This window comes from Manis pentadactyla, chromosome 12 (assembly GCF_030020395.1).
Source record: "Manis pentadactyla isolate mManPen7 chromosome 12, mManPen7.hap1, whole genome shotgun sequence".
Taxonomy (NCBI): domain Eukaryota; kingdom Metazoa; phylum Chordata; class Mammalia; order Pholidota; family Manidae; genus Manis; species Manis pentadactyla.
Genome location: NC_080030.1, coordinates 18,868,038 through 18,880,044, shown reverse-complemented (window position 1 = coordinate 18,880,044; position 12,007 = coordinate 18,868,038). Strand labels below are relative to the sequence as shown.

The 12,007-nt window shown below is 49.9% G+C and overlaps 1 protein-coding gene across 2 annotated transcripts; it reads left to right on the top strand.

The window, feature by feature from the left end:
* The first annotated feature begins 1,099 nt into the window (after positions 1 to 1,099).
* On the top strand, positions 1,100 to 10,765 carry ASF1B (anti-silencing function 1B histone chaperone). 2 transcript variants are annotated; one of them, XM_036879732.2, is made up of 4 exons: positions 1,100 to 2,506; positions 7,176 to 7,291; positions 9,133 to 9,222; positions 9,598 to 10,765. In XM_036879732.2, the coding sequence occupies exons 1-4, from the start codon at positions 2,398 to 2,400 to the stop codon at positions 9,727 to 9,729; spliced, it is 447 nt and encodes a 148-aa protein (XP_036735627.1). In that variant the 5' UTR covers positions 1,100 to 2,397; the 3' UTR covers positions 9,730 to 10,765. The 2 variants fall into 2 exon arrangements, with proteins under 2 accessions (XP_036735627.1, XP_036735616.1); XM_036879721.2 differs by having other exon boundaries at positions 9,046 to 9,222.
* The last annotated feature ends 1,242 nt before the right edge of the window (positions 10,766 to 12,007 follow it).

Sequence of the window (12,007 nt, the reverse complement as noted above, 5' to 3'; positions counted from 1 at the left end):
TCAGGGGCTGTGAAAAGGTTGATGCTGGGGATAAAGGGAAGAAAAGCTCCACAATACAAAAAGAAAACTACAAAGTTGGAATGAGTAAATGTTTAATTAAATGTCTAGAAAAACATCATGGCAACTTCACCACTGAGTTTAGTATTCATAAACAATCGAATTATATTTGGAGATAATTTGAAAATTACATTTTCTTGAGTCACAAAGATTCCCAAGCATGCCCAACGACTGCCAGGAAATCATAGCCAATCATCAATGTGGAAATGTGGATTTTCTCACAGCCAAATCCTTTCAAAGGGAAAAAGACTTTCTCAATTTTTTTAATTGAAAGAAACACTTTTTTTTTACTTCATGTGAGATATAGACACCAAAAAAAATGCCTATTGTCACGAGGCCTTCAGACTACCAAGGCCACATAGGTAGCTGGGTAAGAATTGCCTAGTGTCTTGGATGAGCACTGTGCAGGCTTAGGCTCTAGGAGTTTGAACACTGTCTAGGGAACCCCTAGGAAGGCCTTTGGGGAGAGCACATCTGAACAGAGACCTGAATGACAAGAAACCACCAGCCATGCCAAGAGCTGGGGGAGGAGGTTCCAGGAGAGACTCTGCGCAGTTAGGTAAGCCATGTCGGATTTCTACGGGAACAAAAAGGGGGCTCTGCTTGGCTGAAGTTGGGGCTGGGTGGTTAGTAAGAAACAGTGCATGCAGAGTCTTGACACCACTATCCTCATCTCAGCACTCACATTGCAAGCAGGGGAGTGACTGATCCAGTTTCTCTCAGACCTCTGCCTCCAATAATATAGTGGCCACTCGCAACAGGGACCAACCCATGAGCACCTAGATGTGGGTAGTACAACTGTGACATGGAACCTTCCTTGTCCCTTAAATTTCAGTCAACGCTTAAAGTTAAAAACCACGATGAAACTGAGTTTGTGGAAAACTTTTATGCTGGCAACAATATAGGCGTGTGAATCTACCCTTCTGTCAATTTTATGAGCCCTTAAAGCCAGATCAACTATTTCTGAGGAAAATACAGCTCCTAACATAAAACACATACAGGATCTTGGTGCCGAGCCAAAGAATGTAATGACACCTCATTTATATTTATTTTCCCCATCACATGTTGAAATATGTTGGCTATTCCGGATTAAGTACAACATATTAAGATTAATCTCGCCTGTTTTGTTTTGTTTTACTTTAAAAAATGCAATTAGAAATAATGTAAAACTAGGTATATGGTTTGAGTTATTTTTCCACTGGTGGCGGGTGGAAGCAGAGAGAGTGGGTGCAGAGGTGCCCGGAGTCTTCCAGGTATCGGGTGACTGGGGTCCGGCGCAGGTGCGGGGGCAGAGAGAAGTTTCCAGACGCAATATGTAGTCTTGAGTCACGTCGGAATTTTCACGGCCCGGTTCAATGAGGAGGAAACGTGGCCTCGGGGGCTGAGTGGCAGAGGCCTGACCCGAACTCACGTTTACAGCGTCGTCCGCCCTTCGAGGGGGCGGGAGAGGAATTCGAACCAGGCCCGACTCCCGGGGACGCGGATCCACCGCTCCGCCCCGCCTCAGGGCCGTTGATAAACGTTCACCACGGACTCCCCGGCCGCTGGGACTGAGGGGACAAGAGGCCCTAGGAGAAGCTTAGGCAACGCTCCCCCGCTGACAGAAGCCAGGCCGCAAACGTTCCTCCTTTCTCTTCACACCCGGCTCAACCGTGCCGGCGGCCGACTTCCGCTCCTCTCCAGCGAATCCCCAGCCTAGTTTTCCTCTCCTCCCGTTCCCCGAGGGCAACAGAGCTACTCACCTCTCAGAAAACTGCTTTATCCCCGCCCCACTCTCACCTGTCAATCACCGCGGGCTCGAGCACCGCCCTTCCCGCCCTCTTAAGCGAGCGCCGCGCGCCACCGCTAGGCAGTTGGAGGCGCTGACCCGCGGGACAGGTCGTCCGGAAAGGCGGGGCGAAGCGCGAGCCATTTCGGTGCGGGAACCCTCGGGATTGGCCAGGAGGAGGCCCAGGCTCTCACTCCGCCCACTCCCACCCTGAACTTCCGAGTCGGAGACGCTGGGGATTGGTTCCCGGGGGGCACACGCAGAAGCCAGGAGATGGTCCCGCCTTCCTCGCGCGGCCCGGAGAGGGCGCTTCACAGATTGGTCCCGGGAGTATCGGCGCGCGCCGACCGGCGCTCCAGGATTAGCTGAGGGGATGCGACGGAGAGCGTTGACAGTGATTGGCTGGAGGGTGGAGTCAACTATTTGAAGGAGGCGCGCGGACCAGATACGCACTTCAGTCCGCGGACAGAGGAGGCGTTGAGTTACAGTTGACCACACTGTCCTGCTAACCCGACGGGACCCCGACGCGGGCTCGGCCCCATCTCTGGCCCTTGCCGCGGCCCGGCGAGGCGATGGCCAAGGTGTCGGTGCTGAACGTGGCGGTGCTGGAGAATCCGAGTCCTTTCCACAGCCCCTTACGGTTCGAAATCAGCTTCGAGTGCAGTGAGGCCCTGTCGGACGGTGAGGCTGGGCCTGTGTGGAGACCTCCCCCTCCCCCAGGCCAACCCCGGCCTCCCTCGTGAAACACAACCCCTTCAACCCCGATATTACCCCCTCCCTCCCCGCCAACCCCAGCCTACCCGTAGGGACTACCCCCAGCGCACCCCATGGCCAACTCTACCCCCTCCTCACGGTTACTCCCTTTTCCTCCTTGGCGACCTCATCACCCCCGTCTTTTTCCTGTGAAGCTCCTCCTGGGCACCCGTTTTCTGTGTAGAAACCTTCCCAGTCTCCATTTTCTTTAACCTGCAGAGACCCTCCGCCACCGTCTTCCCTGTAGGAAGGACCTCCCAAACACACTCACTATTTCTGTATGGCCAGATCCCCGTTTCAGCCACCCGATTGTCCCCACACATCCCCTCTCCCATGTAGTGAGACACTCCTGGCCAACTTTTTTCCTACGGAAACCCCAACCTTCAGCCCCCTCCCATTTTCCCTTTGAAGACTCCAGGCCCTTCCCATTTCCTTATGGAGACCCCAACCCCTCCCCCATTTCCCTTGTGGAGACCTCTCCCCCACCTCCCTGCCCTTTCCCCCAATGAAACCCCTCTTCGTGGCAAGACCTCATTCACCCCTGTCTCGCTGTTTGTCTACCAGTCATCGCCTCCCAATCTGCTGATAGTTAACTGTAACCTACCCACTTCTGCTTGTTTTCTGTCCCAAAGCACATACCCTAGAATCTGGCTTCCCTCCTCCATAGCCTGGCCCCAAGCCCCCATTCTTGAGCTCCACCTGGGAGGCATGACCCGGCTTCCAGCTCCAGTCTTAGAGGATAACTGCCTTCCTAGCTTTCATTCCTCCCTCTTTTCTGGCTGTAGACTTCGATGCACATGCTCAAATCTGAGGGGTGGCATAGCCAGCCAGGTGGGAACCAGTTAGCCGATTCCCGCTGTTTGCCCACCAGGTTCCAGCTGACCTATTGCAGCAATTCTTCCAACACTTTTGGTGGTCTGACCCAGTCTGGTGGGTAGGTGGGGCTGCCTGAGCCATGATGGTTTCTGGCTTCAAACAGTCAGCTGGGAGGTCAGAACCTTTTGTGTCTCTCTTCCAAGATGCTTTCAAGATGTCTTTTTCATCTGTGGCAAAAAGGTGGACATGGCTGTCATCTCACAGACAAGAAGATGGGAGCTACAAAGAGTGAAAGACTTTTCAAGTAAAGGTTTAAAAAAAAAGGGAAATGTGAGGTCACCCAGGGAGTCTTGGCACCACTTTCAAGAGGAAGTGCTCCATTAGGCCCCTTCTGCACTGGATGGTTAAAAGAGAAGCAGCAGCAAATGAGGAGATGGAGATCCAGGAGGCCAGGGTGTACTGACTAGCGCCTCTCGGTGGTAGGTGGGTGGTTTGCATGCAAAGGCGGCCACTTGGATTAGCTTGGGGACTGTTAACAGCTGGAGACGTGCGATTGGGCTGGGCCTGTGAATCGTCTCTCCCTGGTTTCTCTCATGTTTAAATTATTTTAAATTAAAATATAGTTAGTTGTGACTTAATCCCAGTAAAATCCTTTCTTGAACAAGGCAGGGTGTAAATAAATGAATAAAATGTAGAATGACACTGTGAAATAAGATTTAATTTTAAAGGCAGGAGGAGATAGATGTAAGGAGCTAATAGGTTAAGGGATTCACAGTTCCCAGATGGCAGAAGATTCGGTTTCAGTCAGGCCGTTGGTGCTCCTTGCATTTAAAACTAGTTGCATGGTCATGATCTAGTACTTTTATTCCTCAGAAGGCCCTGCCCTGTTACTTTACTACGCTGTTTATAATAGAGTCGGCAGGAAAGGCTCAAGTCAACCTGCTGGTCATTATTTTTTAATAGAAGTGGAATGACTTCTCCAAGGTCACACAGCCCAATCTGTAGAAGGATTGTAGAAGCTAGAGCTTGTCTCTCAGTTCTGAGTCTGGAATTTTTTTTTCTCTGCTATAACCTAGGAAAAAAATATGCATTTCCTATTTTAGAAGTGGAGCATGAATAGGACTGACCAGAGTACTTATTTCCACATCAAGACACTCTAAAAAGAGTGAAGAGGGTGCTATTATTAATTACACCAGGACAACAAAGCTTTTTGCTCAGAGAAATTCTACTTGGAAAGTAAACTCTGGCCTGGAAATCCAGACTTTGGTTCTACCCCTAGGGCTAGCCAGGACTCTAACCTGCCAACTTGTTTTCTTCCTCCTCCTGGCCCTCTGCCCATAGAACAGAGGGAATCCATTTCCTGCCTCCCAAACGGAGGGAGCCTGGCTTTAGAAGTGTCTCAGATCCTTCAGAAATCTCAGTCCATCTACCTCGACACTGGCAACTGAAGATCTGGCAAAAAACCCAACCCCCCAGTCAGTCATTGGACCCCATCTCCTAGGGACCCCAACCCCTTTTGCTCTTTTTTCTCCTCAGTAACTGGAAATAGATGCTCCCAAGGCCTGGGTCCACATTTAATACATTAGATGCGTTTTCCCCTTATTTCATTGAGAAATTCACCAGCCACTGCTTGAATAGGTCATGGAGCCAGATGTTCTGACCCACAGCTAACCTGCTGTGGTCAGGCCAGGGTTCATCTCTGAAGATGAACGGAATGATAAACAGAAGAAAGCATATGACATAAGTGTTGTCATCATTGTTTTAAAGGCAGGAAACATTCTCTAGTTAGTTTCACTGCAGTTTTTTACCAACCTTTAATCAGGCTGTTGGTTTTGGTTTTGTTTTCATACATAGTGGAGGTGCATCTTGAGCAGTGGTTAGATTGTAAAGTCAGGGCATAAACACAAAATGTAATGCAGTCAAGTTACCCTTGAAATTGCCCAGAAGGTTAGGCACACAATACCACACATGTACAGTTGTGTGCTGTATTTGATAGAAATGAATTTGTGCTGTCTTGGTGACTGATGTCCATATCTAATTCTAAAGAAGGATTATGTTCAAAAAGGAAATCACTTTAGTAGGGTTCTTTTAAAACACTTTGGCAAGTTTAAGATGATTCTGATTTGTAGGCCCTTGGTTCAGTCTTCTTTTGTCTTCCATAGATTACTTTGTTAGATCCTTGAACTCTTGAGTCCTTATTTCTCTATGGTCCTCGGCCAGCTCTCTGATTTCTTTCTGGCCAGTGTCGAGGGAGCCTTGGCAGCCCATTTTCTAGGCTGCCCGGGCACTGCGTTTCCTCTTCCAGTCAGTACCCCACAATCTTCACTTAAGTTTTGCTGAGTGACTGAGTTGTACACTACCAGGGCCTGCTCTGTTTCTGTCTCCCTTTTTTTCTCCCCCCAGCACATTAGTTAAAATGCACACATACGGGACACTACCTGCACTGGAGGAAAGGCCAGAAGGAAAGTTACCAAAACACACAGCAGTTTAGGAAAGGGAGAACAGAGCTAGCTGGTTTTCTGTTCGTCCAAAGACATGTTACATCTATTTCTGTCACTACTTGTAACAAAAACAAATCGATAAACTTAACTCCTCCCTGCAACTCAGACTGGAGTTTGATTGCAGCCCAGTGAACCTGATGGTCACTGTGTCCCAAAGACCTGCTAAGGCCCTGAGGACAAGGTCTGGGTGAAACTGCGAAGGGACAGGAAGCCAGTGTATTGATGAAGAGTGTGGGGCTCAGGTGACAAGATTCCCTGGCTTGGCCGGGCATCACTGTGCTTGCAAAGTTGGATGCTCTTGGAGAACACTGGACCAAGGAACAGGACAGCTTCAACGACAGTTTGCTTCCCGTGAAACTGACAGTTTGTGGAACTTCCCCCAGCTGCTGGAGCTGTAGGTTGTGCAATTTCAAAGAACCTAAAATAAGTTTCAGGTCTCCTACCAAGGTTCTGTGTACTAGTGTGACCTTGCCCCTGATATACTTGGACCTCCCGCAAGAGGCAGCGGTCACTGGGAATTTCCTGTGATTGATGGGCAGGGTCTCCTTAGATACTTTTCCTTTTATCTTGCCAGAACATACTCAGGGATGGGGGATACCCCCATACTGGATGGGATGCAAGGTAGTTGGGATTCAGATGGGCCCCAGAATTCCACGTGCATTGATTGAGTTGTGTTGCTGTTGCCCAGATGTCTGAGAGTAGGCATGACTTGGTGCCGATCTGGAAGGCTCGGGGATTGGCTGGCTTCCCCAGCAGCCTCGGCTTCTCCCTCCTTGCCGGCTGGCTCTCTTGCTGGATTGGAATCTGCTGCCCTGCCCCAGTTGTCGAGGGATCTACTCAGTTCGGTGGCAGCAGCCCCTGTATGTGAAAGAGGATGCTGTTTCCAATCTCAGCACTCGGGCCAGGGCCCTGAAATGGCCCAACTCCCTGTTCTTCCCTTCCCAGCATGTCCCAATCACATGGCTCTTCATTCAACCTCTGCAATATGGTTCATCCTCTGGCTCTGAGAGACCCAAGTTTCCCCAGAGGTGCAGAGTCAAGGTCACCTGGTAAAGCTAGGCCCACAGGAGGAATTTCCCCTCTTGAAGAAGAGCCCACGCCAGTCCCCATGTTTAAGGACCACAGTGCCGGGTAATCAGTGCCCAGTAGATGTCAGGTGCTCTTGAGAATAGAATCTTTCAGAATATTACGGATCTGTCTAAAACTAAGATGAGAAGACCCTTTCTCTACTTTCTTGCTGTTGGGCTATTTCAGTTCCTTAATCCACTGTATCCTTGCAGACCTGGAGTGGAAAATCATTTATGTTGGCTCAGCGGAGAGTGAAGAGTTTGATCAAATCCTAGACTCAGTGCTAGTCGGCCCTGTCCCAGCAGGGATACACATGTTCATCTTCCAGGTAAGAAAGACAAGCCTTAGGTCTTAGTCCTTGATACCTAGAAACATCCTCTTCTACCCAAAAGCACACAGTGTAGTTCAGTGGTCGAAAGTTCAGGTTCAAATCCAGGCTCTGCTCTTAAGAACTGTCTGACTTCTCAGAGGTACTTCAAACACTTCCCTCTCCTCCACCTCTGTGTCTTTGCTGTTAACAGAAGCCAGATTTACAGTTGATTCTCATTATTTTCCAGAGTATGTTTTATAAAGTTGCCGTGAACACTGCATTAGCAAACTAGTGAATACTGAACCAATACCCCAGAGGAAATACAGGGTTAGGTTCCTGCAAGTCACATTTTTGTCAACCAATCAGTGCATAATCTTGTTTTATGTGTGTTTCTGCTTAAAAACACCTTTAGTATAATTGCTGATTCATTCACATTGAACTCATGACCACCATCACTTTAACTCATGCCTGAGTGAAGCTTCTCTAACAACATATTTTCTTCATAAAACACATGATAATCTTCTTATGCTTAGAAACACCAAACTGCACCCAACATTATGCTTGGGGGCCATTTTAAACAGCAAAATCACCAGCAGAGCACAGAAATGCAAAAAACATGGCTCCAAACAACCATGCAAAGGACACTTGTTTACAGTGTGCACCAAGACAAGAAGGCAGAGTGTTGCTTTGTTCAACATCAGCTGAGAACAGGCGCATCAAGCAGATCAAATTTTCCCTGCTCTGTACATGTCCTTGAATGACCATGAAAGTGCCCTGAATATTGATTTTGGGGCTACAGATAAATTTTAGTGAGAGGGCAAATTCACAAATACAGTATCTGTAAATAGTAGGGATCCACTGTAGCTGCTAAAAGGCTCCCTAACCTATCATCACAAGAGTGTTAGAAATGCAGATTGAGGGTGATCTTTACTTACACTAAAGCCTGGGAGTCTCTGCTTAAATCCACTCACTCACCTCCATCTCTGCTCTTCCACCCCATCCCATCCCAAGCCCCTCACCCACCTGCGTCTAGTCCGCCAGCAGGCCCCATCTGCTCCACTTCCCAGCTGGGGCCTGCTTCCCGGGCATGCCGGCCTTGCAGTCACAAGGGCCCCCTGCTTGGTGTGGTGTTCTGTTGGTGGCTTGAAACTGGCTAATTTTCGAACACAGGGCCTGATGTTTTCATTTTGTATTGGTTTCATTTTGCACTAGTTAAGTAGCTAGTCCTGAACTGTCCATATTAATACACCCCAAATCTGTCCACCTCTGTCCTCTACTTCTGGGCCCCTGTCCTTACTCCAGAATGTAGCCTACCACGTCTCCCCTGTCGTCCCTCCACAGTCTTCTTCCTACCGCAGCTCCACAGGCTGCCGGTCTCTTCAGACCACGTAGGTAATGGAGCACTTGCCTCCTGCTAACCACTCCCGCTTTTTCCCAAGCCCTTAACTGGCCTAACAGGCCCTGGGTAGCCTGGTACCTACCTGCCTACCTGTTAAGCCTTATCTTATAGGCTTCCCACTGTTCTCACTGAACCCTTCCCACTGTTCACTACACCTCAGCACCATTTCCTTCTCCTTTGTGGCACCTGTCACATTCAGTATATTACAGGCATTTATGTGACTAATTTTGTTTTCTCCACTAGACTGAAAACTCCTGAGGGCAGAGACCAGACTTTTAGTTCCCTAAATACATGTTGCTTGAGAATCATTGTATTACTGCTTGAGGCCTGATGGTGGCAATCCATGCTAAGGCCCAGGATGTGTTTCCCCAAGGCTGATGCCCCCAATCCATCTCTCATCCCTGAGACTGATGCTGTGGGTGTGACCGTGGTCCTTATCACCTGCATCTACCATGGACAGGAGTTCATCCGGGTGGGCTACTATGTCAACAACGAATACCCTAATCCTGAGCTGCGGAAGAACCCACCCCTGAAGCCAGACTTCTCTCAGGTGGGGCCTGTCTCTGCACTTCCTGCTCCAGACTGGCTGAAGCTCTTTGATACTTGGGAGTTGAGTCATTGGAATTGAGAGCCAAGGTCACTTCTTAAGATTTTCAAGTAGTGCTCAGATCTCGCAGTGCCAGGCTAGAACGGGAAAGAGAAAGGTCTTTGTTTCTCAGAAGGGCGCCTCACAGAATCAAGATTAGATAGGTCCCAGCCCTAAATCATGGCACAAAAGTGCTCCTTGGAGTTGTACACAGTGGTGGTACTGATAGGATAAGCAAGGTCTGCTCTTCCTGGGCTTGGGGTGGGGGTCAGGGTGCCCTGTCACTGGGAGTAATGAGAGGGCATGCTAACAAGGGTTGACATCCCCTCCCTCCCCCAGCTCCAGCGGAACATCTTGACTTCGAACCCTCGAGTGACCCACTTCCACATCAACTGGGACAACAACATGGACAGACTGGAGGCCATAGAGAACCAGGACCCTGTCCTCTGCTGTGGCCTCCCCATCAGCTGAGCTCCTATCAAGGGCCTGGGTCTCACTGCCTGCATCCCCGGCCTCCTCCCTGAGAACTCCATGAACTGCATCTAACTGCAGGAACCTAGGGTTTCCTGGGCCCAGCCAGAACTGTGGCCAGTCTCCCAGCACATCTGGAGGGAGCACCGAGGCCTCCTAGATAGGGCCATGTGGAAGACTTTGGGGCCATCAGCTACATCCAGGCCAGTTGAACTTGGTGCCAAGGAAGGAAGGGGCCTCAGGTTTCTCTTAGTCGTGGCCCAGAAGGATCATCTTACCTCTACTGCCCAGGCCTATAAGAAGCAGGTACTTTAGTTCTTAATTCCTTCTGCCATGTGTCCTTTCTCTCTTCTACACACTACAAATTCCACCTATAGGCCATTGTCCACCATGCCCATGTGAGTCCCATTGACCCAGAGCTCTTCCCACAGGCCTCCGTGGCCTGCCTTGAGGCTTTCCTTGTCAATGCCTGGCAAGATTCCAGCCTGTTGAGCCAAAGGCTGTCATTTCACTTCCTCCCCAGCCATCTCAGCAGATCTACCCAGATTTGTGGAGTCAAAGGCAGGGAATTTTGTTTCGAAGATGAACTCAGACACAAGTTCTTTCCTCCCAGGACGATTTGTAGGTCTTTTCAATCCAGCAGCCCCCAGAAAACTCTGTTCCCAAAGGTGTGATCAGCAGGATGCTGAGGAATGATGGTTGTTAACTCTCCTCAGTCGCAACCACCTTCCTCACTGGATCTGGCTTTCCCTGGAGGCAGCCATGGTGGGGAGCTGGCATGTATGTTGGAGGGACATGTTGTGCTCAGTCTGTTGGCATCAGGGTCCCTTTGGCCCAGCTGCCTTGTTCTGCCCTCTGCAAAGACCCCACACTCAGGCCTCAGAGTGATTGCAGACACGGGAAGCAATAGGAACCCTGAAAACCTTCCTCCCCTGCCTCGCCCCATCCCCTTGCTGCTACTTGAATGCTGTTGTGATTATAGTTTGTATATTAAAGGGTTTTTATATTAAATATGTCTGGTTGGCCCAAAATTAAAAAGCACTTCATCTAGACTGATTGTTTCTGCTTTTGTCCAGGGGAGGGGCTGAGGCAGCTTTGTCCATCTCTCCTCCTGATAGGGGTGGGGGGAACTCCTGGCCCAGCCAGTGGGTTGACTGCCCCTTGTTCCCTTGCTCAGCTTCTTACTCTGGTCTTATTGGTTGTATAGTTGTTCTTCGGGGAGGGGTTTTTCTTTGTCAAAAGTTAAGCAACCCAACTGTTCTGTAGATTGAGCATGTGCAGTGATTTTTTTCAGACTTGGACCTTGACCCACAGGAAAAAACTAACATTGTGCTCCAAGGACACACAAAGCAACACTTTTACTAAATTTTATTTAACCTTACTTTGTAACTGCACAGCCGAAGGTGGAGAGGTTTGGCTGGTGAGCCCTTTCCCTATAATTCACAGAAGAGCCCCAACTCTTCCCTCCCTGGGAACGTGGGTGCAGACAGCTGCTGGGCAGGATGCGGGCTATACAAGTCTACTAGCAGAGCAGCAGAGCAGCTTGTAGACCTGAGACCAGCTAGCCCCTCTGAGCACCTCCTCTTTGGTCCTTCCTCTAAGTGGTGTGGTTCTCAACTGGGAGCACCTTCGCACCCCCCAGGGCACACTTAACAATGTCTGAGGATGGCTTTGGTTGTCATAATTGGCAGAGAGGGAGGTTCTACCCACTGGATGCCAGTGGGTAGAGACGGGATGCTGCTAGAACACCCTGCAGTGCACAACACAGCCCCCCCAGCAGAAAATGAACCCCTCCCAACCTCCCAGATGTCAGTACTGTGTGGCAATGGGAAACTCCTCAGGCTGCGTGTGTGTTAACAGGTCATCCTGAAGGAAGGAACATCTTGTTGCTTCTCTGCTCAGTGAAGGCAGGTTCCCATTGCGTTGCCGAGTCAGAGGGCATCCTCAGCGTGGTGGTGCCCCAGATTCCTCATCTGTAAAATGGGAGTGATAATAGTGCCCACATGACAGGAGTATGGTGGAAAGCAATGTATTTAACGAGTGCCAGCTCTTAAATTGCTGACTGGCACAAGCCCAGGATGGGCACCCAGCAAACGGAGGGGATACTGAGCACCACCTCCCAACCAGCCCTTGCTCCGTGGGCCCAGCATCCTCTTTAAGTTCAGACTGTGGTTGGGGGAGACCCAGGAGGTCCCTGAGCCTGACTTTCCTATTCAGCACCGGCCTAATGAATGACGACGGCCGGCGGCCCGGTGACCTCTGACCCGCGGTGCCGGCC

Excerpts from the sequence above, each read along its gene's own strand:
- ASF1B (XM_036879721.2), top strand. The coding sequence starts at position 2,398 with ATGGCCAAGGTGTCGGTGCTGAACGTGGCGGTGCTGGAGAATCCGAGT. Across the intron at positions 7,292-9,045 it reads TACACATGTTCATCTTCCAG|GCTGATGCCCCCAATCCATC; the intron begins GTAAGAAAGACA and ends TGTTTCCCCAAG. Across the intron at positions 9,223-9,597 it reads TGAAGCCAGACTTCTCTCAG|CTCCAGCGGAACATCTTGAC; the intron begins GTGGGGCCTGTC and ends TCCCTCCCCCAG.